Raw genomic sequence first — 26,384 nt, 5'->3', positions numbered from 1 at the left:
ACTCTTAAGAACTGCTCAGCAGTTCCTGAGTTCTTGAGAAGCAGCCAGACAGGACCAAAACTGTGCCAGCGACCATTTTAATTACTTTAAAACAGGACAAAGACTGAGTAGTAGGATCCTGCCCCTTGCACAGTTTCATTTAACAGCCTCTCAGAACAGACTTAAGTTATGTGTACAGACTGGGGAATGAGATGCTGGAAGGGAGTGCCTCAGAAAGGGACCTGGGGGTCCTGGTCCAAAGCAAGCTGAACATGAGTCAGCAGGGCCCCGGCAGCCAGAAGGCCAACCGTGTCCTGGGGGGCATCAGGCAATGCATCGCCAACTGGTTGAGGGAGGGGATTGTCCTGCTCTGCTCTGCACTGAGGCAGCCTCACCTTGAATATTGTGAGTGGTTTTGGGCACCACAATATAAAAAAGCCATTAAGCTCTTAGGGAGTGTCTAAAGGAGGGCCACGAGGATGGTGAAGGGTCTGGAGGAACAGCTGAGGTCACTTGGTTTGTTCAGCCTGGAGAAGAGGAGACTGAGGGGTGACCTCACTGTGGTCTTCAACATCCTCACAGCAGGAAGCAGAAAGGGAGGCACCAATCACTTTCTCTCGTGACCAATGATAGGACTTGAGGAAATGGCATGAAGCTGAGTCTGGAGAGGTTTAAACTGGCTATCAGGAAAATGTTTTTCATCCAGAGGGTGGCTGGGCACTGGAACAGGCTCCCCAGGGAAGTGGTCGCAGCACCAAGCTTGACAGAGTTCAGGAAGCGTTTGGACCAAGCCTCCAGGCACAGGGTGATTCTTGGGGGAGTCCTGTGCCAGGCCAGAAGTTGGACTCTATGGTCCTGATAGGCCTCTTCCAACTCTGTATATTCTATGATAATTTTATATCATCTGAGTTGTACTTTAAGGAAAGAACCAAACAAAACAGAAAAGAAAAATCAGGGATTGCTCCATGGCCCCTCAAGGAGTTGAGGCCAGAAGGTAGGCTTATTTCACTAGGATACAGTTTCCTTTCTATGAATTTGATTTTGGCATGTGAGATGAAAGTGGTGAGACAGCAATGTCAGATTTTGAGTTGCTATTGATAATAATTAACATCACAATTCAGACTGAAGTTACAATAAAAAAAACCCTTTTAAATGTCCTGAAAAATCATCTGTTTTTCTTGACACAGGCATCTCTTGTAACACGATGGAAAGTGTTACCACTTTCTAGAAACCAGATGTCACAGAAACAGTAGTAGAAGACACTGAGTCAAAGGATTCCATCAGGATTCCTGAAGACTGACTTTCGCAGCAGCTACACGTGATAAGCATCAGAATTCAATACAAAATTTATCATGGAAAGAGACAACCAAGACAGATTATTGGCATGTTTTCCTCAAGTACACCAGTACCGTCTCTCCCAATCACTGAAATTCAATTTCTATTTTCCCTTCCTCCTAAGACTTTTCCTGTATAGACATCTAGAGCCAAATACACACTACATATATCCATCAGTCTACTCTCTTAGTTTCCTTTGGTTCTTTCTAAAATGCTGCTGTGGTTTACTCTTGATAGACTACAGCAAAATCAAAAAGCTAAGTAACAACAAGCCTCACTGATAACAATGTGGATTAAAATTTGCAAAAGGTAGGTCTTTGCCCACTCATTTTCTTTTATTTTATTCCCTTACTTTACTCCTTGATTTGTTTCTACAGCCTTTACTCACCATAAACTTTTCATTACCATTCTCTTGTGATGGACACATTATCCTTGACTTCCTTACCTCCTCTGTGGTCATGCTAAGGTGAATTTTTAAGTTTGAAGAAAGATCCCATGATGTACTGTGAAGCTCCATGATTCCATGTCGGATTGCTCTCCCAAAATCAGAGTGTTGCACATCAAATGAAAAACATTACTCACCGCTGATTCATTACTAGAAGGCCACTGCTTCTTAAATCTCAGATTGACACTAGTCTCTTAAACACTACACTTTTCAAATGCCAGAGCTCCCAGGGAGGAATTGAACACAACTATTTATAGTTTGAGACCTTTGGTTTTTAGGCTGAAACTTTAAACATGCAGTTTTAAGAACAAAAGTACCCTCTCACAATTTCTGTACACACACTGTACACAGTGTTTAGTTAACTTGGTATTTAGTTAACTTGGACACAGAGAAGTCACGGTAAGCATTTTGGGCTTCATTTAGGTGTTAGTTTTCAGTCCAAAATGTCCTCTTAGTAAAAGCTTGAGAAATAGGGCATAGAACAGAGATAAGGTTGCCTGGTCTCAACTGCTACACCTCCAAACAGGAATTTTAACACTACTTAGCCATCTAAGACCAAGATAACGAAGAACTCAAATAAATACAAGAATAGAGTACACTGTAATTTTGAAGCAAAACAACAATGCTGGCCAAATATACTGAGAATCGTTTAAAGTGATATTACAGTAAATTACACTGGGAAATGTTGGATAATATGACATTATTTTACCGTGATCTGAAATTTAATTCCTTTTTTTTTTTTGTATACATGTTAATAGCTTTCACTGTTACATATATTATTTACAGTCATCCGGAGGGGCACAAGTTGACATATATCTTACTATACTACATGATGCATTCTGAAAAACTATATATTTCCTTATTTTAGGACTAACTTCTGTATTTTTGTGTTAGTACTGGTCATCCTAGCACACAAATTCTCATCAGTATTAATAGTGTACATAACTCTTTGGGATGCACTGTGGAATTTGTGAATGCAATATTTCAGAAGAAATATTCTGACAAAGCCAGAAAACTTTGCAATGCTCAGCTAGCAAAATAGGTTGAGCATTTGAGAATAAGCTGAGGTGAAAATATCTCTAGTTCTCTATATCTGACTAAAACATGAGGTTTGCCTCAGCAAAGGTGTTCATCAGTGGGGTTTGCATGTGTATTTTCACAGACTGCATTCCATGAAGTTGCATCTCCAAGAGCAGAGTATGTTGGGTCACTGTGGAAGGTGAGATGGGGGACATACTTGTCACATGATGGATAGTGAGTACAGTAATTCCACCATTCACCTTCGAGAAGACTTAACTACTTTCATGATCCAAGAGAACAATACCGAATTTCAGACCAACCTCTTATGTCGAGTTGTTTTGGGGGATTTTTGAAGCAGGGGCAAGGGACACTGTTTATTTGGGAAGGTGGGTACGGGGCAGGGGGTGGGGGGGAAGAATGTTTTGGTTTTGAACAGGACCGGTGCTTTGTATAATTATCTGATTTGAAGATCTGATAGAAAAATGAACGCAAATCTGACTTACACAACTGAAACTGAAATTTATCCTTTCTTGCCAATAACAAGTTTTTAATGCATTTACCTCTCTTGGTGATAAAATTCTGTTGATCATTTCTTGCCAAGCCAAACATCCTTGGGTGCCCATTTCTATAGTTAAGCTTCTAAAATTAACCTAAAAATCGCTGTGCTTTTTAATCTTTGTAGTAGGGCCATTGCTAATGACTTCCTGCAGCTAAAGTCCTGCTTGTACTCCTACTGATAACATTATCTTACTTGGTCCTTCACATTTAAAAATGCTAGGTAGTAACTAAATCCTCTCTCTCATTCCCAGTGCATTTAAAAAAACAACAAACAAGCAAAACCAAACAAGCATTAAAGCACTTAAAGCCCTGCTCAACAGAAGACTTTTCCCAAAGGTTGACAATCCTCTGATCATTCTTCCCGTATGCCAAGTAGGATTCAGCATGGTAAGTCTGGGCACGTCATTACAAATGTGGGTTTCCCCCCCTTCTGCCACAAAAAAAAAAAAAAAATCTCACCAAAATAATTACAACTCCAAAAAGTGTTATTTTGCTAAAAGAGTATGTGCACATCCCAAACTGGCGGACAGAGGAGACTGTGCACTTCTTAACCCTGCATGTTTATTTTAAAGGAAGCATAACAGCAGTGAGTGGCAGGTTAGACATGACAGAAGAGCAGAGACACGGAAAGACATGAAGGTAAAGAAACATGGAATTACAGGAGGAGGAACAGGTAAGAAAATGTAAAGGAAAAATAAGAACCCAAGACTGGCTGTAGAAGATTGTATTTTTCAGAAGACTACATGGAATTTTTGCTTAGTGAAAAGCCTTAATCATAGGAGGAATCCAGGAAACTAACACCTACTTTACAGGAAAGGTTAGAGAAAGGACATCCAGATACAGAATTTAAATGTGTTAACAAAAAGCTTCTAGTCCTAATCTAACACTTATTCCCACAAACTACTACTTTTAAAAGCAGATGTCCTAATTCACAGTATGACTACACTTCCAAGAATACCAAAGTAATTTGTGGTGACTAGTACCATGCCTACATTTGCAATTCCCACTTACACTGAGTGATTGATCTGAGTAGTACCTTACTCAAGACTGTAGTCTAGAAAGTCTGAAATGCACTGTGGTTTACTAATACTGTTTTTATCCTGTTTGGTGCACTGAAATAATAATTTTGTTTTTCCAGAAGCATTAACAGATACTAGAGTGTTTTCTCCATGGGTTATTTAGTCACAGGTCTAGTGACTAAATTTAACATATTGTTGTGGGTTAAATACAGTAGGTGGCTAAGCTTCCCACAGCTGCTCACTCACTCCCCTAGAATAAGATGGAGGGATAGAAGGGAAAGGATCTAAGTGAGAAAACCCAAGGTGGGAATAAAGAGAGTTTCAAAGGTAAAACGAAAGCGGCACATGCAAAGAAAGACAAGTAAGGAATTCATTCACCACTTCTAATGGTCAGGCAGGTGTTTAGCCATCTCCAGGACAGCAGGGCTCCATCACACACAGTGGTGACTTAGCAAGGCAAAAGCTTTAACTCCAAACATCCCCCTCTTTGCTCTTCTTCCCCCAGATTAATATGCTGAGCATGACACCTCATGGTATGGAATATCCCTTTGGTCAGCTGTGGTAAGCTGTCCCAGCTGCGTCCCTTTCCCAACTTCTTGTGCACCCCAAGCCTTCTCACTGGCGGGGTAGGGTGAGAAATACAAAAGGACTTGAGGCTGTGCAAGTGCTGCTCAGCAGTAACAAAAACCACACCTGTGTCATCAGCACTGTTGTGTGCTGATTTGCAAATCCAAAACACAGTAACATACGAGCTACGATGAAGAAAAAAAATAAATCTACAAAAGATGCCAACAAGAGCCCTTTAGTGACATTCAAACCTTAACCATATTTGAAAGCTGGTTTACAGAAAACAAGTTTCCTATTTTCAGTGCTGTTTAACAGCTCTTTCTTGTGACCACAAAGGCTTTATTCTCCTTTTCCACAACTTCCACAATATATTTCTTTCTTACATACTTTTCCTACAGCCTGTGCCATCAGGAGAGCCTGCCGTTGAGGACTTAGCAGAGGACCAGCTGCCTGGTTCCAAACAGAAATTTGAGAAGGAGGTGACAGAGCAGCCTAACAAGTACTGTGATGCTGTGGTAGCAAATACACCACTTACATGCTAACTTCTTCATGCCCTATTGGTTTCACTGCTTAAATAGTTCAAACATGCTCTTGAAACAGGAAATATTCCAACAGTGTTTAGCAGGCTGTTTCAAACCACCATTTTTTTTCTTGAGCAGGTGGAAATAAATTGACACATACTGTAAGGCTGCTTTCAATCTTAATTCTGATGCATTGCTTGTTATCGAGTTGCAAAACCACCCAAACGCTTTTGGTTCTCAAATTTACTTTGAAGCTCTTACTTATATAAATTAGATTAAAACTAAAGCAAAAATCAATACCTAATGATAACCAATAAAATTGAAAATACTTACATTAAACTTGATAATGTCATATATCAAGTACCGAGGGACAACCTGTCCATTAACCTTGTCGATGATCATTTCCTTAAAAGAAAAGAGATGACATGGACATTTATTTCACGAATATAGAAGAGTGTTGCCACATTTATACTTAGTGCACATACTTGCAAGTGTGATGCAATCAAACACTGGCCATACCTTTATTATGAAAAATATTATACAATAGGTTAAGATTATAAAAATATTGTTGTAATCTTAAAAGTCTCTCATGAAGCATACAAAAAAAACCACCAGGAAGTTGTACTGAGGCTTCTGATCTGCAGCATTTATACATTAGTTTCCCCCCAGCTTTTGAAATCACTACCTTTCTTAAGTGAATGAGTTTTTAGAAATCGCAGTAAGAACTGCAATCCTACATCAACCAAGCACTATGGGAAATCTTGACCACAATAAGAAGTAGAACAGCAAGGATGTAAACAAGCATTCACATTCATTCTCTATGCTCAGGTTGGATCTTTTCATTTTAAAAGCATCCTAGGCAGCAGTGAGAACTGCAATTTGTTTAAACATTGTACTGTGACTAAACAGTATGGTTCCTTCAAATGGAAATATCACAGATATTCTCTGTATCACATGGAGTTAGCTAACATTCAATATGTACTGGAAAATCAACTTGGAAATAGGGAAAGAATATAGAATATAGACAATCAACATCCAAACACAAAAGTGTTTCCTGAATTTAATAGTACATACAAAAATATAGACACCCCACGTGCTGGTGCTTACATCTATAACTCAGGCTTCCTATGATATGAATTTATTAGTTTGATGAACTAATAAAGAATATTTAGTTTCATATCAATTAGTCATGACTGAACACAGTAACAATCAACCCTAGGTAGCTGTCTTTTCCAGACAACTTCAAAATATTCACTTCTCTAAATTCAACCAGTCTTCTCCCTGCCCGCCTCCTCCACTTGATTCTTGGCTAATAAATTAGCCAAGTTAATAATCTGCTAAGAATTTTTTCCTGAAAATGCCAAGTTAAAATCCAAGTTCACATATAAAAGATAAAACAATTCAAAACCATGAAAACAGTTCACCGTAACAAGATGAAAACATGAGATCAAGAATTATTCCAAAAAAGAACACTGCATCAATTCAAATTACTTTTGTTTAGCCAGTTTCTTGCTAGGTTAGTAGCAATTTTATGCCTTACAACCTTTTAACTGCTCTTAGAATCCATACATTCCACAAAAAAAACCCAAACAAGAGTTTGACTGACTCATGCAAGATTGATTTTCAGATTGCACAACAATAACAAGCTTCTTGAATTGTACCTAGTATTTAACCGCAATTTGCTTTGAAAAATAAGCAAGCAGTTGTAAAAACATAGATTTGTTTTAAAGAAAACACAAAGCTTGAAGCATTTAAAATTACACTAGAAGACACAAACATGTTCTCAAAAAACCATTGGGAACTTTAAGTTGCCTACTTTATATTTTGGAATCTCATCTTCTGTGAACAGAACACTGAGAGAGAGGTTGAGCTTTCATAACAAATGCTGCATTCACAGGTATCGTGAATGACTACCTGAACTGACCTTACACATCTTAAAAAATTCAAAATGAAAAAAAAAAATTCAATGACTGAAAAACATTCATTTGTAACATTACAATAGCTTATTCTTGACTCTAAAAAATATTAAGTCACAGGTACTATCAAGTAACATTTGCAAAAAAAAGTTCCATATAGAAGTAACGCAATAAAACACCCTTCTGTTAGTTTCCACTGGTGAGCTATCAAAGGAACAGCTGATGCAACACTGCAACGCCTTCTTTGACAATAAATTTTATAACTAAGTGCAAGAACAGATGGACTAGGTACAACTCAAGAGACAGAAAGGATAATGTGCAAACCTGGAAGAGTGAGTAAAGATATAATGCAAGGGGCATGTGTGGGGGGTGGGGGCAAACCCACCTGATAGTAATCAGGTGAAACAAATAAAGTAAAACAAAAGAATGCTGTTTCTTTAATGTTTCAATCTAAATGACAGGTGAAACAAATTTTTGAAACACATTTAATTGAACACATAGTTAAGGTTTAAGGACTCACTTCCTCGGCATGCATATTCAGAGCCTCAGATTTATGCAAAGCTAGCATTTGTACGCAAAACCCTGAAAATACTTCAATGCCTGGTATTGTGAGATTTTATGCCTGACTTTCAAAATCTGAACCTCTGGATATTCAGTTTAAGAAGAGTTATAAAATACATCCAAGAGGACCAAGAACTACTTTTAAACATCTTCTGGAATATTCATTTTTAATACAGAATTAATTTTATAAAAAAACCTTTTCTCTTCTCCAGACATGTAAACCTTTTTGATTCTATTACCGATTAATAAACTTCCTTCCTCACATACCCACTTTTCTTCCTCCCCTGCCTCTTATTTTCTTTGACATCCTGACTGAGATCCCAGCTACCAGAGCAAAAAAAACAATAGCATAATACGCCTTAGAAGTAGGGATGACAAATTCCTGCACTGCTCATCTCCATCATGACAACAACATTCCCTGCTCCATTAGTTATGCCAATACAACTGTCATAAAGCAAAAGCTGTAAAGTGAGCATAAGGTTCAGATTGGAAATGCTCTAACACATAATTATTTTACAGTCTGACTTCAGAATCTTCCTTGAAATTATCAGAGTTGAAAAATACCCCAGGGAATAGACCTCCTCAGAGGCCAGTTCAAAGAGGTTGGGAAAATGCATTATTTAAGGACTGACCACAATCAAACTTACTCATTCTGATCTGAGAAATAACCTGATACTGTAAAACTGTACTTATGCCAATTTTTAGGTAAGTCAACACTTAAACCCAAATCCACTCACTTGACAAGTTAATAGAACATAAAAGTATCCATGAGGCACACTTGCATACACGCGTTCCCTTCTCCATGTAGACTTCATGTAGATTCCATGTAGATTTACAGTCAGTTTAAAATTTCCTGTTAGTCAGTAGGATCTTTATGACTTGTCCATTAGCTGCTAGTTTAGGTATTCACTTAACCTGTGGGCCTGCAGATATTCTCATCACTGCTATATTTCAGGAATTAAAACAGCTTTCTTTTTTTTTTTGCCTTTTTTTTTTTTAAATCCGTTTTGCACAAATCTATTTTTCACCAGCTTTTGCAAACTCAAAAAGTTTTAAGTTACGCCATTTCTCAGAGAGCTTAAAAATAAGTGAGGTCCATACTTATATTAAAACACAAATAAATCCCTACCTTGTTCTCCATTTTTTGAGTTCTTGGCCATCCTAAGTCTTCAAGTGTGAACAATATTTTATATATAAATACAATAGATAAAAAATTGTACTTAAATTATAAAATGTAATTCAAGAATGCCTCTGCATTTTCTACTCAACTGTTTAAAAGCTAAGCAGAATGCCAAGAAAGCTCCTGAAAATAACTAATTAGTTTTCTTGCATGACAGCCAAAACAGTTGAACAAAACTCTATGCATTCCCTCCAATAACAGAATGGATACAGAACACTTGGCTTCTACAGGAATTATTCATATTATAGTAGTCACCTGTAAGTAATATTCAAATTAGCTTTAATGAGCTTTTCAGAAAACTTTCTTCCATGCCAGGAGAACAACCGAAACTGAAGAGCTGGAGATGAGCACAGAGTGTTGCAGGAGAACTGTCATCATCAAAGATGTAACTGATCACACTAAGAACTGTTCGCAAGTAATTTCAGCCTGAAGTGAACCATAAATACATTTGAAATTCTCAAAGACAACCACATGAAAGGCTGACACCAGAACCGTTAAAGCAAGTTAATAGATCCCTTGAATGCATGAAAATTGCCTTTATGAAAGTTTCATATACACTGTCATTCTAAATCATGTTAGGGGGAATGACCTAATCTTTTGTATTCTTAAAACCAGTGGTTTTGCCACATGGCACTGATATTTCTGTTTTCTCTTTCCTTCTTTCTCATATTTTTAAGATTACTGTAAAGCAGTGTCAATTGGGCTACCACATTCTATATTCACTTCCTGACAGAGAGAGAGCTACTTCAAGGACAGTAAGTATGAACTACTTCAACCTGAAGTTAAAGAATTAACTCCAACAGCCCTTCAAGTACTAGTTAGTAAAATACGTTAATACAGAAAAAGACAACTTCTTCTCATTGATTTAAAATATAAAATAAAATCAATCATGCATATATCCCAAGTAAAGGATCATTCACAGAAACTGTCATTTGGCAATTCAACAAATATTCAATTACGAATTGAACTTAAGCTGTTCTGATGTTTCAAATAATAGACAAATCTTATCGTCAAATCTGTTGAAAGGAGTTTCAATTGAAAAAAAAAATATTCTATCAACAGCTATGCCAGTAAATACCAAAATGCATTATAACAGTCAAACTTTAACAGAAAACAAATTAAGCAAAGTTATAATTCATGTCCTGGGTACATGACAGAATTTATTCTTAAGAGACTTAAATTTTGGAAACAACACACCAGATCAGAGACCTTCTCCCATTCCCCACAGCCACATAACACATATATCTCAATATCCCCATCTTCTACCATGTCCATATTTGCCACCTTCACTAAAATATCTGCTTTGAAATACAAATAATCAATAAATAAAAGAACAGCAATTTCCCTCAAGAACACCTAGCACTGCACCATATGGACATTGGCAAGCCATTACTTTCTCAAGAGCCTTAGAAGGAGCATCATAAGAAAAAAAGTTCCAGGCTTTTTATCTTAACAGCATGGAACTTAATGTATGTCATTAGAATAATATAATGTATATCCTTAGGAAGCTGCCTGGCTGAAGAGGCTCCTACCAGACACGATAGCTTGTGCAACCACTTCTGAGCTGACAGCACTGCATTTCTTGCATTATGCTCTCAATTTTTCAGTGAAGCAGAGATGGTGGAAAATATTCCATTATCTGCTACTCTGTCCCTCAGACAGTACATCATTCCTTGCAGTAATTATCCTCACAGGTTCAATTTATACATGCTTCACATGTAAATGTGTGTTCAGTAAGACAGATCATTCACAGAAGTGACATTTCAAGAAGAATATTGACATTAAAGGCCTGAGGAAGGATAAAAAGTTAATGACAATATGGTCTCCTGTGTTTGAGAAGTGCATTAGGCTTCAGAAGACCAATATGGAATATCATCTCAGGTATTCAATACTTCAGAGCAAGAAGGAGTTACAGCAATGTATAGAGCCTCCAATACTACTGAAACATAACAGGAAACTGCACTGATCTGCATTGACAAGGATTTAGCCTAAGAGCTAATGAATTTGTTTTGCTCACGTAAAGTAAGACGGTCAAGAAAAGAATAACCTCTTTTGTGGCTACTGTTCTGAAAAGCTTACCATGAATACTCCACCCCAGCCTTCAAACAAAAAATACAGACATTTTCCAGCTTGTTTTACAACTGTCTCAGAAAGATCATTAGGAAGTTTAAATAATTTACATCAGCATGACAACTTAGAAATATTTTAGTCTTAAATAAAAGTAAGCCATTTCTAAATAATAATTCAGATCAGCTGAAAATAAAGGTGACAATCAAAGACATCAATTCATAAGTTTATCAAAAGACTATGAAAATTTTATCAAATTTTAGAAGTATTTCCATAAGCTGTATGAAATAGACCATGATTACTGTTTCAAAATATAAAGCTGTGGCAAGAGATGAGGTTCTGCAATCATTTCTTTAGATTCTCTTCAAGCCTTTTCTCATATTCAGAGACTGTCATCTCAATACCTTGATTTATTTCAAAGACAAACAGCTCCCCCCTGAGCAGTCATCGCTGCTATTCTGCAGGTAATTTCTTATGGAATGCTATTCCCACATTCAGCCAGAGACTGAATCTATATTCCTCCTGAAATCCTATGATTCACCAATCCAAGACTAAAAATTTGGCACTGTTTGAACAAAAGCAAACAGCGCTGAAATTGTTACAACAGTTATACAAGTATGCTCCTTACCCCATCCAGAAGAGTGTTTGATAGATGTGTGCGAAGATCTTTACGAAATGGAAATTCCAGGTTAGATACATGAAAAATGGAATTGTCTCTATCAATCATATAAACTTCATTCTTGCCATCAATCAGCATCATGTACCTGCAAATGCAATTTTAAGATATTATTTAAATGTACATCCCCAAAATCTCTGTTTTGTGCTAAAAATAAGCAATAATGAGAGATATTAAGCCCGTTAAAATAACTTTTTTTACACTTAAAAGTTTAAACCTATTGCCTCAGGAAAGTAGATGATTTAGTTCAATGTAATTATCACAAAAATATATTTCAAAGATAAAAGTTCAGAATGTATATAAATATATGCATGTATATACATATATATATATATATATAAGAATTTTGCTGTGTCCAGCTAAAGTTATGCCTGAAAGTCTATTAAAAATAACAGAGGTTTTAATACTGTAAGAAATATATGAGGCTAACTCAGATTTCGAGCAAAGATCTTTTACTCCAGCTTTTCCTTTATTAAGTGGACTAGAACTTTGCCAGGTATAAATCTGGAGAATTTCAGTGAAAGAACCACCCTTCCTTTGTATCACTGGCTATCTGTCACTGCAGCATTGAAAAGTTCCAGCCAAATACTGAGCCACTTCTCATTAAAATACCAACAAATTTAGCCACGGTACATTTCTCTCACAAAGAAAACTCCAAACCTTACTATACTATCACCAGTAGCTTGTGAGCTTGTTTCAGTTGCAGACATACGAATTTTCTACAAATTTCTTTACATTATGACAGCACGTGGGAGCCCAAGTCATTAATTCAGACCTCTCTGTGCTAATCTCACAGAAGATTGTTTTATACAGGTATACAGGTACTATATATATAAAAAATTGAACAAATAAACAGAGAAAAAAGAATGAAAAAAAGGACAAAACTGACATGGGATGCTAAACAGTACAATAGCTGCAACACACCTAAGTTACCTTTGTAAAGTTTTCTTTGATCTTTGCAACAAGAGTACTAAAGTAGAGTTTCAGGAAGAATAACAAGGCAGCTGTGCAGACAAAGGTCTTCTCAAACTTGTGCAGCAGCCTAGGAGGACATAAACCTTCTGACCGGAGACAGAAAACTGAAGAAATTTCAGTGGAAACAAGTATCAAAGGCCAAGTGCAATAAGTCAACATCTTGGCAGTGAATAGAGAACTAATAAAGGTGCTGAGCATATTCTCTGTGAAGGTGATGAGGGACTGGAACAGCTTGCCCAGAGAAGCTGTGGATGCCCCATCCCTGGAAGTGTTCAAGGTCAGATTGGATAGGGCTCTGAGCAACCTCGTCTAGTGGAAACTGTCCCTGTCCATGGCAGGGGTGTTGGAACTGGATGATTTTTATGGTCTCTCCCAATCTAAACTATTCTGTGATTCAAATACCATAAGTGCTGAAAGTGAAGACTAGCACCTTGAATCTAATGTGATCAAGATAGAAACTGCTGTGGGACTTGGAAGGCTCAAAACAAAAAACACCAGAAAAGTGCCTCTTAGGAACAAACAAGATGCTACTGCACTTACCAGTGAAAAGAGCAATTTAGCTATGAAGACATGTCTAAATGTTCAGACAGGAAACACCATGGCTGAACAGCAGTGCAAAATATAATCAGACAAGAGATAAAGCTTACATCCAAAATTCAAAGTAGGTCCAAGTTCTGTGTCTCAGTCAAATCTGAGTTATGTCAGTTTTACTAATTATCACCTCAGCTGTTGTAAAAAAACTGATGCCTGATCATGCCATAACTGACCATGTTTGTGTTCTACACCAAAACTAAGACTGTGACCCTATACTGAGCTTATTCTTTTAGTGATCCATTCATTTCACCCATGCTAAAAGCAGAAGTGTTATTACAAAAGTTCTATTCTGCAAAAGAAATCAAAATCGCGGAAAACCAAAAAGAAAGAAAATAGGACCACTATGGTCAAGATAGTTCAAAGGTTCTAAAACTTCTCAACATTTAATGTTCCTGAATAGCCTCTGATAAAAATAGGGAAGGGATACAGATCTTCCCAGAGCAACTAACCCATCAGGATTGCAATACAGTTGCTTTGACAGTACAGAATAGAAAAACATGTGATTAAAAGTAAAAGATTATAGCAGTTTCCCCATCCACATCACAGTACTGTGAAAGCTAGCAAGCATATTTTGAAAACTTATTTGGCAAAGAACTTTTCATACTTTGGACATATGGGGGGGGGGAACAGTACTTTTCATAATTTATCCATTTCTCCTTGGAAAGTCCTGGTTATAAAGAAATAACAAGCTATCAGTAGTTGTTTCTAAAATTCACCACTGCTCACAGTAATGCCCACAGGATCTCTGCTGCCAAAACAAAGCAAGAAGCATCTCCCTGAAGCCCTGCAGGCAAATGGTCTATTCAGGCAGCTGTCCTGTTGTCTGCACAGATCCTCCCTCTAGAAATCAAAGATCTGACTACAGGAGCACAGGACACCCTGTGCCACTTAAATAAATAATTTCTTTCAGTATTATGACTGTTATCATTATTCACTATACATCAGCTCAACTAGTGTTTCTCCACACACAAGATGAATACTTCAAGGTGCCACAAATCATTTGGGGAAAAAAACATACATATATGAGCAGAAAACCTAAGCGGAGAGAGTAGCAACATTAGAAGAGCTGAAAGCTGTACATGAGATGCTTTATAGAAAAAAACCCTAATATACATTCAGTTAGAAAACATGGCACCAGTTCTTCACAAGCAAGAATGCTTTACAGAATACATTCATTTTTCAAACCAAGCTAATTTATTCAAAACTAAAACTAACTAAAAAGAACATGCGTTTTTCTCAAAAATAAAAGAAACCATGGGAAGAGAAGAAGAGGTGTGTAAATAACAGAAATAAAAGCACTCTACTTCAATTTTAATTTCATAAATAAACCTAAGCAGCAATCTCTGCACTCTCGTATTCACTGCTGGTTTAAGCACATGCTTTCATCGTAACCTGCTTCAAAGACAAAATAGCATCTAAAGCTTCACAAGACCTAGCACTTCAAAAAAACCCATACTTGTATCTTCATTTCATGTGTGGTACAATAAGTGATCTTTCAAATGCTTGGAAAAAAATGAAAACACAAACAGTGAAAAGTTTTGTTTTCAGCCACCTAAAGCATCTCTGGGTTCAGACAAAAAGATTTACTCAAAATCTATTACTTGAATATCGAAATGAACTTACCACCCTGTCTATAGTCTCACTGAAAATAAAATCTATGGAAATTTACTTAGAAGTTGGTAGCTGGATACCTTGACCAACCACTAGTGGGAAGATTCCTTCTCTCTGAAACCACAGCATTAAAGTTACATCTCTTCTTTCATGATTTCTCTCTTCTTTAGAATTTGTCAGTATTAGCCTTTTATAAATTCTAAATAAAAGGGACAATGGTAAGTCTTATAACTGAATGCAAAAGATTCCTAAGCAAAGATCTCCAGGAACCTCAATCATATACTCAGAGGGCAGTGAGGCACTGGAACAGGTTGCCCAGAGAAATTGTGGATGCCCCATTCCTGGAAGCATTCAAGGCTAGGTTGGATCCCCCTGAGCATCTTGACCAAGTAGGTGACATCTCTGCCCCTGGTGGGGGGCTGGAATTAGATGACCTTTAAGGTCCCTTCCAACCCAAAACATTCTACAATTTGTATGATTCTATATCTTACTTTGGAGAGCTACTGAGAAATGGCATATGCTGATTTTGAAGACAAAAAAAAAATTTGGTTATTAGCAGATAAGCACTTAGATCAGAATACAGAGCATGCCTCTGGGCAACACCACACAGGCAGAGAAAGAAGAGCCATGATTTCACAAATACATTCACCAGAGACAGCACATAGGAGCTTAACTGCCATGCATTGTGCTGCCCGATGTGAACGACACTCGCTATTACAGCTGTACATTTATTACTAATTACCTCTATTATGTGAGCACCCAAAAGCTCCAATTAGTAACCAGGCCCTATTGTTTTAGATTCTGTGCCAGTACACAAGATGATGTGCTCCTGTTTTAGATGGCTCAATCTGAATATAAAACCAGATAAGTGAATAAAAGAGCAAAAGCAGAGCAGCAATAAGAGCAATAACAGAACTGCTCATTCACCTTTGAAAAATATACATGGAAGCTCAGAATCACGTTTGAGCTACAACCATCATCTTTTCAAACTGTCAGTCCAACCACTACAAACCAGTTTTCACTGAAACAGAAGTTCTGACAAGTGAGTTAAAGAAAAAAGGGTCACACTGCCCACACAGATTCATCTCACAAGCAGATAAAAACACCTAGTCATAGAAATGCTAAAATCTGAAGTTTCATTAGAAGCTACTTTTCATTCAGTTCTGGTCCTGGCCCGTTACTAATTCTAATTGGACATTAGTATTAACAAGATAATTCAGGAAATATGATGAAAATTTCATTAGCAAAGAAAGAACTACAGCTCTTGGCGTTAGACAAGCAGATCTCCAAATCACCTACCAGACTATTAATAACTTTAATCTTTAAACTTTAAAAAATGTCAACCACCAAATAAAGTTTTCTCTTTGGAAATCAGTTATTTTTAGCATACCTAAATAAAGATAACTCTTTCAAGGGCTCATTTGCCTCCACATATATCCTGTTCATGCAGTCCACATCAGATGGGCCCCAAACACATGCTGTAAGAATGATTTTATTAGACTTCCATTTTCAGCGGAGTTTGTTTTCGTGGTGGTTGTGCATTTTTAGTTTTTACACAATTTTGAAGCTGACATGAGCTACAATAAAAACGCTAAGTTAGAAACTGAGGCTTCCCCTTTACGTGAATGTTTAGCATTTTTCACCATTAAATTTGAAAGTACATTTCAGGAAAATATTATTTAATGCAAAATAAGGCAAATTACTTGGTGTCCCATAACCTAGAGTCATTGAGATTAAAGAACAAGAACAGCACTGTATCGCCCAAGCTCCAAATCCAATCCTGTACCCACCACAACACGTGTCCTCTACCTCCTTTCCCAGATTCTTAGGATTCACAATACTGGCTCTGAAAATACCCCCCGGCACAGTACATCGCTACACTACATGGTATAGTGCCTGCCAAAACATATTTACAGTGAAACTTATCTCCTACAAGTTCACAGAGGTTTTGTCCCTGACTTCAGTTTTGTGATGTGTTTTATGCATGTTGAACTTCTTTCTCAGCCAAAATCACAGCAACCATCTTAGCCGTAAGGTTATATATGTTAATTTGGTGCTTTATAGAAGTTTTAAAAACCTTAAGTATAATATAAAAAAAAAAATACAGCACAGCTTCCTCAAAACTTTAGGACCTCATCTTCTGAGTTTAACACAAAAGTAATTTTCTGAAAAAAATCTAGAAGTAGAAAACGGATTAGAAATATTGTTTTAAAGGAAGATTAAAAATTTAGCTCCTCTAGGAGCTTTCTTTGCCCTGCAGTATTTCTTCAGACAGGCTATATCAAAGAAGATTATTTATTTCGACACAGTACCGCTGTTGCTGCTTTTTATTCATTTTCCTTTTTAAATATGCCTGTGTCTGTATTATCACATTAAAGAACGGAAAATGTAAGAAATTCCATCATCAACTCTGAGCACAGAATACACGGCAGCTCTCCATTCCCAAGCGAGTTCATTACACAGCCTAGAATTCAGTCTTGTGAAAGCGCTGCCCTCCCACACAAATAAGCATTACCCAACTCTGAATAGCAATTAGCATCACTAATATGCTCGCTGATGCAGAGGCAACAGCGAAATCCTGTTGCAGATATGATTCTTAATTTCTTAATTTCTTTTTATGACTGGCAACACATCAAAATCATGAGCGTGTTGCCTCTCTGGAGACTGATCACCCAGGATGAGGCCAAGCCACTTGAGCACTTTACTTTGGACCTGCCACTCCCTCTGGCAAGCAAGCACTGACTTCTGGCCAGACGCATCAAATAATGCAGAAAAGGCCAGGAGAATGAAAATTAACGACTGCCCTCTATCCACTGACAGTAGGAGATAATCTGTGCCACTAAGCCACTGCAGTTCCATGTCCTGACCCAAATCCAGACTGTGCTGGATCTAGAGTAAGTTTAAATTAGACAAGTTTGAAGTTGGCTTGTAGCAGATGGAACAATATACACTGAAGTCCTGATAAACTGAGGAAGGCTCAGCTTCTATTAATTTCTATTAACTGCTGCTAGCAATGGTTGCTACTTCAAACTCTGTCTCCTGAAGGATGACAAAGCCTGAATACAGGGACACAAACACAAGGAACTTACATGAAGACTTATCATATTATTTTCAATGTGTAAACAAAAAGAAAGCAATGTCTTTTTAATCAGCACACTGACAGCTATCACAAACACCTTCTCCAAACCTGTACATGTTTTCATTTGTACAAGTACACAGTGTATCAACCAGCAAGACACACTACTTACTACACAGAAACTGCTGTAGAATCTTGTATTCAGCTTGACAGTTCAAATTCTAAATCATTCTTTTTAAAACCACACATACAGGCCTTTGGAAGTTAGTCTGTGATAAGTATAACAACACTTTATATTTCTCTCACATATTTCTAGGTTAAAGTCTGCCATCAACAGTCTCCACAGCATTTTAAACCAAAAAATCCTTTAGATTCTGACTGACAGCCATTTCCAATTAACAGCCTCCAGCTTCAATATTTCTCATTCATGACCTTGCATTTTCTACAACTAAATATCCTTCCAGGTTTATTATTCTGCTCTTCACTGAATTCAGTGGTTTATTTCCCTCATTTGTCAGAAGATACTTGGTTTCTGTTTCAAAATCCTTAATGAAAAGACAAAATTAATATTCAGGACCTCCACTTGGGGCTTTTTATGTATTTTCTTCCAAAAGCATCCACTGTCATTTTCTTTCAATCTGTTCTTTACCTATCTTACAATTCTAACAAATGTCTTAGAAAAAAAAACACAAGAAAACCCCTAAATTTTGTCAAAGTGCAGAAGCATGAGATCTACCAGTATTCCTAGGTCAAAACCCCAATTTTCCCTTATACAAACTCCTACCAAAATGGCAGATTGAACTCAGAGGAAATGCCATTCCTCATCTATATTTCTGACTGTGATCTTCAGTCTTTCTATTAACTACTTCCCTTAACTAAATCCGTCATTTTATAAAGAGAAAACACGCATTACTGATCTATTTTTTGTCTCTCGTTACAATCATGATGTTTTAAATTTAAAGCAAAGTGTTTTCATCTACAATCAAGATGCTTTTCCCCCAGTATTAAAATACTGTTACTAGGCTGCTGTTTAGTAAGTAAATGTATCCTTGTGTATCTCTTACTATGTTCAGAAGCAGCTGTATCTGTCACCTGTCATAATTCTCAACCAATTCTCCACCCTCAAGAGAGTTCAGCCTCTGGTTAACTTTCACAATTGTAAGGTGTCTTCTTGGGGTGAAATGATCACTTCCTTAAGGCTTTAAAACTGTCTTGGCTAAACTCTTATTATGGAGATTACGCATTCAGCTTGCATGAGGTGTTCAACTGTGCTCACAGTGACAACTCTGATCAGGCTGGGTATCTGCAGCAGATTTAGCAGTAGCCCAAAAGTTTATCTTAACAAAACTGTAGTGATTTTTTTCCAAAACCTGAACTCTGTAACAATTCTTTTATTCTTCAGCTTATTAGGAAAATAAAATGTTATTCCTCATATTGTATTTTGCATCTTTCCTAAACAAAATTAATGCTTTCCAAAATTCATGTTAGAGTCAAGAAAGTTATTCTAGTGCATCTGCTATGCCAACATCCAATTTCATGAGAAATCAGAAGGTTTCCAACTTTCAGCCTCATGTTCTGAATCACTTGTTCAATATATCACTGCCCTGACTCAATGCTAGTGTGGGAAAAATAATTTCCTTGTCTCATGGATCACCTCATGTATCACAGTGGAAAGGCTATGCTCAATTTTGATGTTCAGTTGGAAAAGACCTTTAAGATCACTGAATTCAGCTGCAAACCTAACACTGCCAAGTCCACCTCTAAATGATGTCTTTAAGCGTCACATCTGTATGTTTTTTAAATAATTCCAGGCATTGATGAATTGATATCCATCAATTCACTCTGCTTATCTGAGAAAAAAGAACTTCATTTCCATAAGATTTGTTAAGGTGGTATTCCCTGCATATGGTGTAACTTCGTGCAAACAACCACTGTAGGATAAAAGATACCACAGCTTATACAGGTATTCCATCTCCATAATTTTATTTCTCATCAGTCTCCTCCACTGTTACCTCACTCAGCAGCAAAATACTTCTCTTATTTTTGCCTGCCACCACTATCCTTTGAACTCTGAATGCAAGTTTCCCCTTTCATTTGCCCCCCTGGACAAGCCAAGGTCCAGAGAGAATATGTAGTGACTTTATGGCCCTGAACATCATTAAAAGTGAGGTAGTGGATCTGCAGATGACATTTACTACAGAAATCATCAGAATGTCCAAAACTACAGTAACAAACAATGCAAGCTTTGATACCTAAAAGGTACCACAAGCAGGAAGAGATGTGACCGCACTTCCCCACCTTCCAAGGTTCTGAATTAACTCTGTCGGGTGAGAAAACTCATATAGCAGCTACTTTTCAGTGGTCAGTGAGAGCACAGAAATGCAGCTGCAGTCAAAAAAAAAAACCCAAAGCAGCAAAGAGCATGAGTCACATAACTAACAGGTTAATGCAAAAGACAGAAATACAACTTTATGGTATCCTCTCACCAGGTATACAATGTGCACCGGCATTAAAAGAGAAGTCAGGTTTTGAACGAAGGAGACAACAGTAATACCAAGGACCATGCAAAAATGTTTACGAAGTGTGGAAACTAGTATCATTCCTTCTAATAAAGTATCGCAGTTCAGACTGAGCTCAAACATGATTTTTTTCTGTTTCAAAATTCAAAGATAAAGATGCCTTTAATTAATTTAACAGATGGCAAATACAAAATCAATGTAAAACTACATTTTCTACCTAAAATATTAGACTGTGAAACTCTGCTGGTAAAACCAAGAATTTAGCAAGGTTAAAAGAGACTATCCAGTTACAGTGTTTTTCTTGTCTATCTTCCAGGGTTTTAATTAAGTTAGAGTGCTGGGAGAGAGGGATGTTTCTTTATTTCTAGAAGGATATTAAACATTATGGGTTAAATTTCAAGTTGCCTTGTAATCATCATTTGACCTACAACAAAGGGTAAATAAGTCTATAACTACTACATATTGAAGAGTTCTTATAGCATATTATGACATGTCTGGTGTAAAACAAAAGAATTATTAACAAGCTAGAAAAGATCTGACTCATCTTCTGACCCAAAAAGATCTGACCCAAAAGATCTGACTCAAAGACTCTCTTTGTTTCACCCAAAATTTAACGATCTTAAGTGCTCAAGTGTATATTAAAGTACATTTCTAAATTAGCAATTAGAACACTATTGGAAAACAACTGTACAGTGCAATGGTCTGATTACTTCTTTTAAAAAGCTTTAAGAGTAATGGAACAAGCTTGATTGAACTATTGAGTTCTTTCATAATTTTTCGTATTGTTGTTACTATCACCTTCATTATTTATTACAGTTAGAGCTTCAAGTTTCCTTGGACTTGTTTGACCCCATCCCTCTCCACAAATCTTAGAATCTTAGTCTGAAAATATTTTGGCAATTTAGAGAGAAATTCAGAAACAGGCTAAAAAAAAAGAAAAAATATATATATGAAGGAAAAACAAATTAATTTCCCATCAGATGACAAGTAGTTACATTCCTTCTTTCCCAAACAAGAGAACCGTAAGGTCTCTCACAGAGGGCTAGAACGTAGCAGTCAAGGAAAGAGTAATACAGCTTTGAAAAAGGAGATTCCCTTAACTTTGAACTGATTTATGCCAGAATGTATGCTGGGTCAATTCTGTCTGCATCGCTGGCACAAGCCTCAGAAGGAACACAACTACCATTTGTGCTCACAGAGTAGAAGATCAGCTCCAAGAGAAAGGGCTGCCCTAGATATCTGTATAGTTAAACTTCACAAACTGAATGTCATTCTTCCCTGAATGAGCTGAAGCCATTACACTTCATGGATGTGTTTGGAACCCCTCCCCAGGAGAACCACAAGCACAGGATGCACCGTTCTACTATTGTAAGTGGTCTGGCAGAAAGGAAAATAAATAAATAAAGCAGTAATCACTGACAGTGGTCGCTTGAACATCAGGTACCCATGCAGGCACACCATTTATCTTGATCTAATTAGAACATTTTAGGACTACAGCTGAATATTCTAAGATTAGTATTCATAGCACAAGCTGCACAATAAGCATTTTAATGCATTAACTATTTATAAACAAACAAAAGAGCTTGCTTAGAAGACAATCTGTCCAAATACTCAAATAGTTATATATAAATTATCAGTTAGGCAGTACTTTTCAAAGAGCCCAGAATTGTGACCATAAAACTGCCAAAAGCCTGCTGCTTCACAAAATATACCCCCTGTATGGTATCACATTAGCAGTGCTCCTTAACCACTTGATAAAGGGACACAAAAACAACAGATTCCTTCTACTCCTTCTTTTCAGAGTCCTGATAGTGCTGCTGACAGAGAAACCACAACCTAGAGAAAGAATGCTTTATTTGGCCATTCAAGTAAATCTGGATCCAGATAAGGGATGACATGTTCTGTCACACCTACTTATTCATTCCTCTACTTTGATTCAATGATTTTACAAACAAGACTTCATGAGATGGAGAAGCAACGAAGCGATATGGACATGCCTTAGTAACAAACACATAAATACACCATCATCACCCCCAAAAAATCCCACAAAATCCAGCATATTTTTGTACCCAATGGTTCCAGATATTAGTCTAACACCTTACGGCATTCTGTGTTGCCTCTTTTGACCTACCATCTGCCAGTCAGGAGAGACCTCCCCTGGTTCCTAATTAATAGTTAAACAAAACTGAGGAGTTATCTGGTGATGCCCATGAGTCTGGCTATCAAAACCTGTCAGCCCCTTTTCTGCTGTCAAAGTCAGTCTGCTAGCCAAAGTCTAGACATGCTCTCATTCCCTGTACAATAGGTAAAACAGGAGAAGGGGACATCAGGTCAACAGGTGGAGATGATGAGGCCACCTTGTACTGGAGCCTCTTCACCTTGAGCTACGATGCCTTTATCTAGAAGGGAGGACATGCTAAACAAACTGAAACTGCCCTTAATCCAAACTCAGTTTATCAAAGCTTTATTTTTTCATTCTCGAATGAAAACTAAAGTAAGCATGCAATATCCAAAGGTTTAAATGCTGTGGAAAACAGGCTGGTTTCAGTCTTGTAACTCTGAATTTACTGCCCAACACAACCGTACAGGATTATTAAGATCCAGAGTGAGCAACAACTCGCATCTCGGCTCCTAAACCTCCAACTTTCTAGTGTCAAAACACATCATTTCTGCCTCCCCATCCCATATCATATCCTCTTTCCCTCCTACCTAAACACACAAAATAAAACCATGAATTAGGCATCTGCTTTTTAGAAAATAAGAAGGAATGATGTTCAGAGTGCTTAACACCTACAAACTGCTCTTTTCAGCCATCATTAGAAAGGCAGTTTATACATTATAATCCAGAATCACATATGTGACTTTTATACACTTCTGCAGAATCTTCTGACATTATGTTATCACTACACACTTCAAAAGTTAACCTCCAGGTTCCTAACAACTGACTAGTATGGTAGTCTATAAAAACTCTTTATTTAGAGCTTTTAATCTCGACTGGAGGAGAGTAAAAGCTTTATTACAATCATTTTAATAACTTGCACAACTTCAGTTTCCAGCCAAAATATACGCTATCTCCAGTTAAGAATAAAGTCAGTCAAATAAATTCCACAGGAACTGCAGACTCCTCCTAAACCAAAATTCTTCCAGCTATAGAGGTGGATGTACAGAACTAGTTTAAAAACAGGTGAGCTTCTTTTCCCTTAAAGAATAGTCAAAATAACTATAAAGAAGGACCACAAAGGACTAGGCCATGTAAACAAAAACTGCATTTCTTTTAAAGATCTTAAATACATAGTATAAAACAACACACTGCAGAGACCAAAGGAGTGGACTAGCAACAGACACTTTAATCTTTCAACTGAGGTTTTTTTGTCTCAAATCTCTTCTTTAAGTACCATACCATTTTGACAATTTCACGCAAATAATAATAGAAAAACCCTTACAACTACTTTTTTGAGACTTTCAATGAAAATAATAACAAACGTCAGAAGAGTGGCTGTCCTACGCACACAAATGATGTATAATTACCAATTGAGGTTTTGCCCGTTGCTGATAGTTACATAAGCATGATTTGAATAAAGCTCATTTAACTTAGAATCAAGTAACTTGGGTTGTTCACAAAACCTGTCACTCCTATAAAAAAAAATCCATTTGATCCTGAAAAGTCTATTTGGTACATGTCCATCCCCTGAATATTTCTGTCCTTTAAAATTTCACACCACTGAAGTGGTGCCACGACCACAGAAGGGAGACACAGAATTACCAATTGATCATCAAAACCAATTAATATTTCAGTCTCTTTCTTTAGATAACTGGGGTGAGGAGGAAGGGAAAGGAAATGAAGGTGTGGTTTAAAAGTACCTAGACGATTCTTGTGTGGTTCTTCATCCCATTAGGAGGCAAACATTTCTTCCTTACTCCAAGACCATAAACACGTATTAACCCTAAACATGACTCAAAGATGAGACACCCAAAACACAATTTATAATTCACCTTCTCACTAGCTATCTGGGTCAGAAGGCAAGGTGCCCAGGAAGGGAATATTCATACCTTCACAAAAACTCTTTTACTCACAAATGCTTTCGAGTGATTATTAGTCCTTAACTTTCCTCCTAGCACCTTTTCTGAAGATGTCTGAAAATCCCAACATCCTACATTTTTGTACCTCTCCTCTAAATAAGAAAGAATTCCCTAACAATTGTGTAGGCCTCCAATTCTGGAGTGCCTCCAATACTGGGCACTTCGCCCAGTACTGGGCATAAAATTCCACATCCATGAGAATCTGGTCATGTCATTTGCACCAATCTAAAAATTAATCTATGGTTTCTTTCTCATTCTCAATAGAGTCTCCTTCAAGTTCAACTCCACATTAATATCCTTGCTCCCAGGAGACAATCTTTCCATTCTCTAGGTCTGCTTTCATGACAAGCTGGTCTCTTGTTCTTAATAATGAGATCTCAAGTGCATAGATTTGTTTTTTAATTGGATTAGTACTGCTCTCCAATGTTCTCTGTCCTCCATCATTCTCATTATTATCCCAGCTTTCTCTATAACCTTCGCCTGTCTCTCAGGGATAATAGATTTTCATGAACCTATTCAACTATCTTTTCTTTAATCCTTTACAGAGAGGTAACCATTTTGCTATCTTGCCACCTAATTTTGGGCTAGTATCTTTTACCTCTTAGTTTCATAAACAAATAAGCCAAAAAATCTGTCTCTCAGTTCTCTTAAAATTTTTTAGAGTTGTTCTTTAGCAGTGATCATATTTTCACTAATTACTCTGAACCAAATGACTTTTGGATAACTTCTCATACTAGGAATCTGCAATTTCTGTTATGTATGTAAGCTTCATCTCATCACGTATAGGAAAAGAAAAAGTACTGAGCCATGGAAATTCAGGGAGAAATTTTAACCTCTTCTTCATTACGTTTTAGGAAGATGCATGAAAAGTTATCTTAAAACATACTGAGTAGACTTCCTTCTAGTAAGGGCCACACATCTGTTTCTGAAGAGGCTGCAACTACCAGTAATTTTAAGGTTCTACTTCTAAAATCTCTAAAATCTAAAAAAATACAAAAAAAGCTCTGAGGCATCAGTAAAAATAGAAATTTTCTTCAATTTGTACAAAATGCTGAACTGAAAAAGCCTAGGAAGCTATCACAAGAATGATAATACAGTAACTAAATAAAAAGAACTATATTCAATAAAAATCAATATTATATATAGATACTGATTTATTGATATATTTGAGATAAATCAAATTTATTTGATTAACAATCAAATAGTTTTATCATACAGTAATTATTTTTAAATTATTATTTTTATTTTGTATTGTCATACCAACAAAATGTGAATTATTTAGGCAACAGGGCTTGTTCCTAAAATGTAATTTGCTAATCATGAAAAAATAACCAACTTCAGAGATGTTTTTAACTATTTTGTTACAAACAGCTTTTAGACAACTAGCAGGAATTCTCAAAGAGCTGTTTTACATTCTGCACCTACTTATTCACATTTAGATATCTGTAAGCCATCAAACTTGCATGAGTATTTTCCAAATTTAAGTCTTTCACAAGAGCTACCTGTTCTGCATTCTTTTAAATAGCTGCCTTACCATAACTGAAGAGCCATAGTATTTAGATATTTATTATTTTTTACTAAAACTGCATGTGTACAGATGTGAAAAATAAAAAAAGGTATTCATACAAATGTAGGAAAATAAATTACACCCCTTAATAGGTTGCATTTAGTGCAGGTCACATTTT

The 26,384-nt window shown here is 36.8% G+C and overlaps 1 protein-coding gene across 3 annotated transcripts in view; it reads right to left on the bottom strand.

The window, feature by feature from the left end:
- RNGTT (RNA guanylyltransferase and 5'-phosphatase) overlaps window positions 1–26,384 on the bottom strand; it is a 179,630-nt gene that overhangs the window by 122,527 nt on the left and 30,719 nt on the right. For 2 of the 3 annotated variants that reach the window (XM_027896281.1, XM_027896283.1), the window contains exons 9-10: window positions 11,797–11,932; window positions 5,778–5,849 (exon numbers count right to left, since the gene is read on the bottom strand). In XM_027896281.1, coding sequence (XP_027752082.1) covers window positions 5,778–5,849; window positions 11,797–11,932 — 208 coding nt within the window. The remainder of the gene's footprint in view (window positions 1–5,777; window positions 5,850–11,796; window positions 11,933–26,384) is intronic. The other variant, XM_027896282.1, reaches the window with a different exon arrangement.

This window comes from Empidonax traillii, unplaced genomic scaffold (genome assembly GCF_003031625.1).
Source record: "Empidonax traillii isolate 1590-97213 ecotype Southwest subspecies unplaced genomic scaffold, ASM303162v1 scaffold491:size805508, whole genome shotgun sequence".
In the NCBI taxonomy this organism is placed as follows: Eukaryota; Metazoa; Chordata; class Aves; order Passeriformes; family Tyrannidae; genus Empidonax; species Empidonax traillii.
The sequence above is the reverse complement of the archived record's forward strand: the minus strand, read 5'-3'. Positions and strand labels throughout refer to the sequence as shown.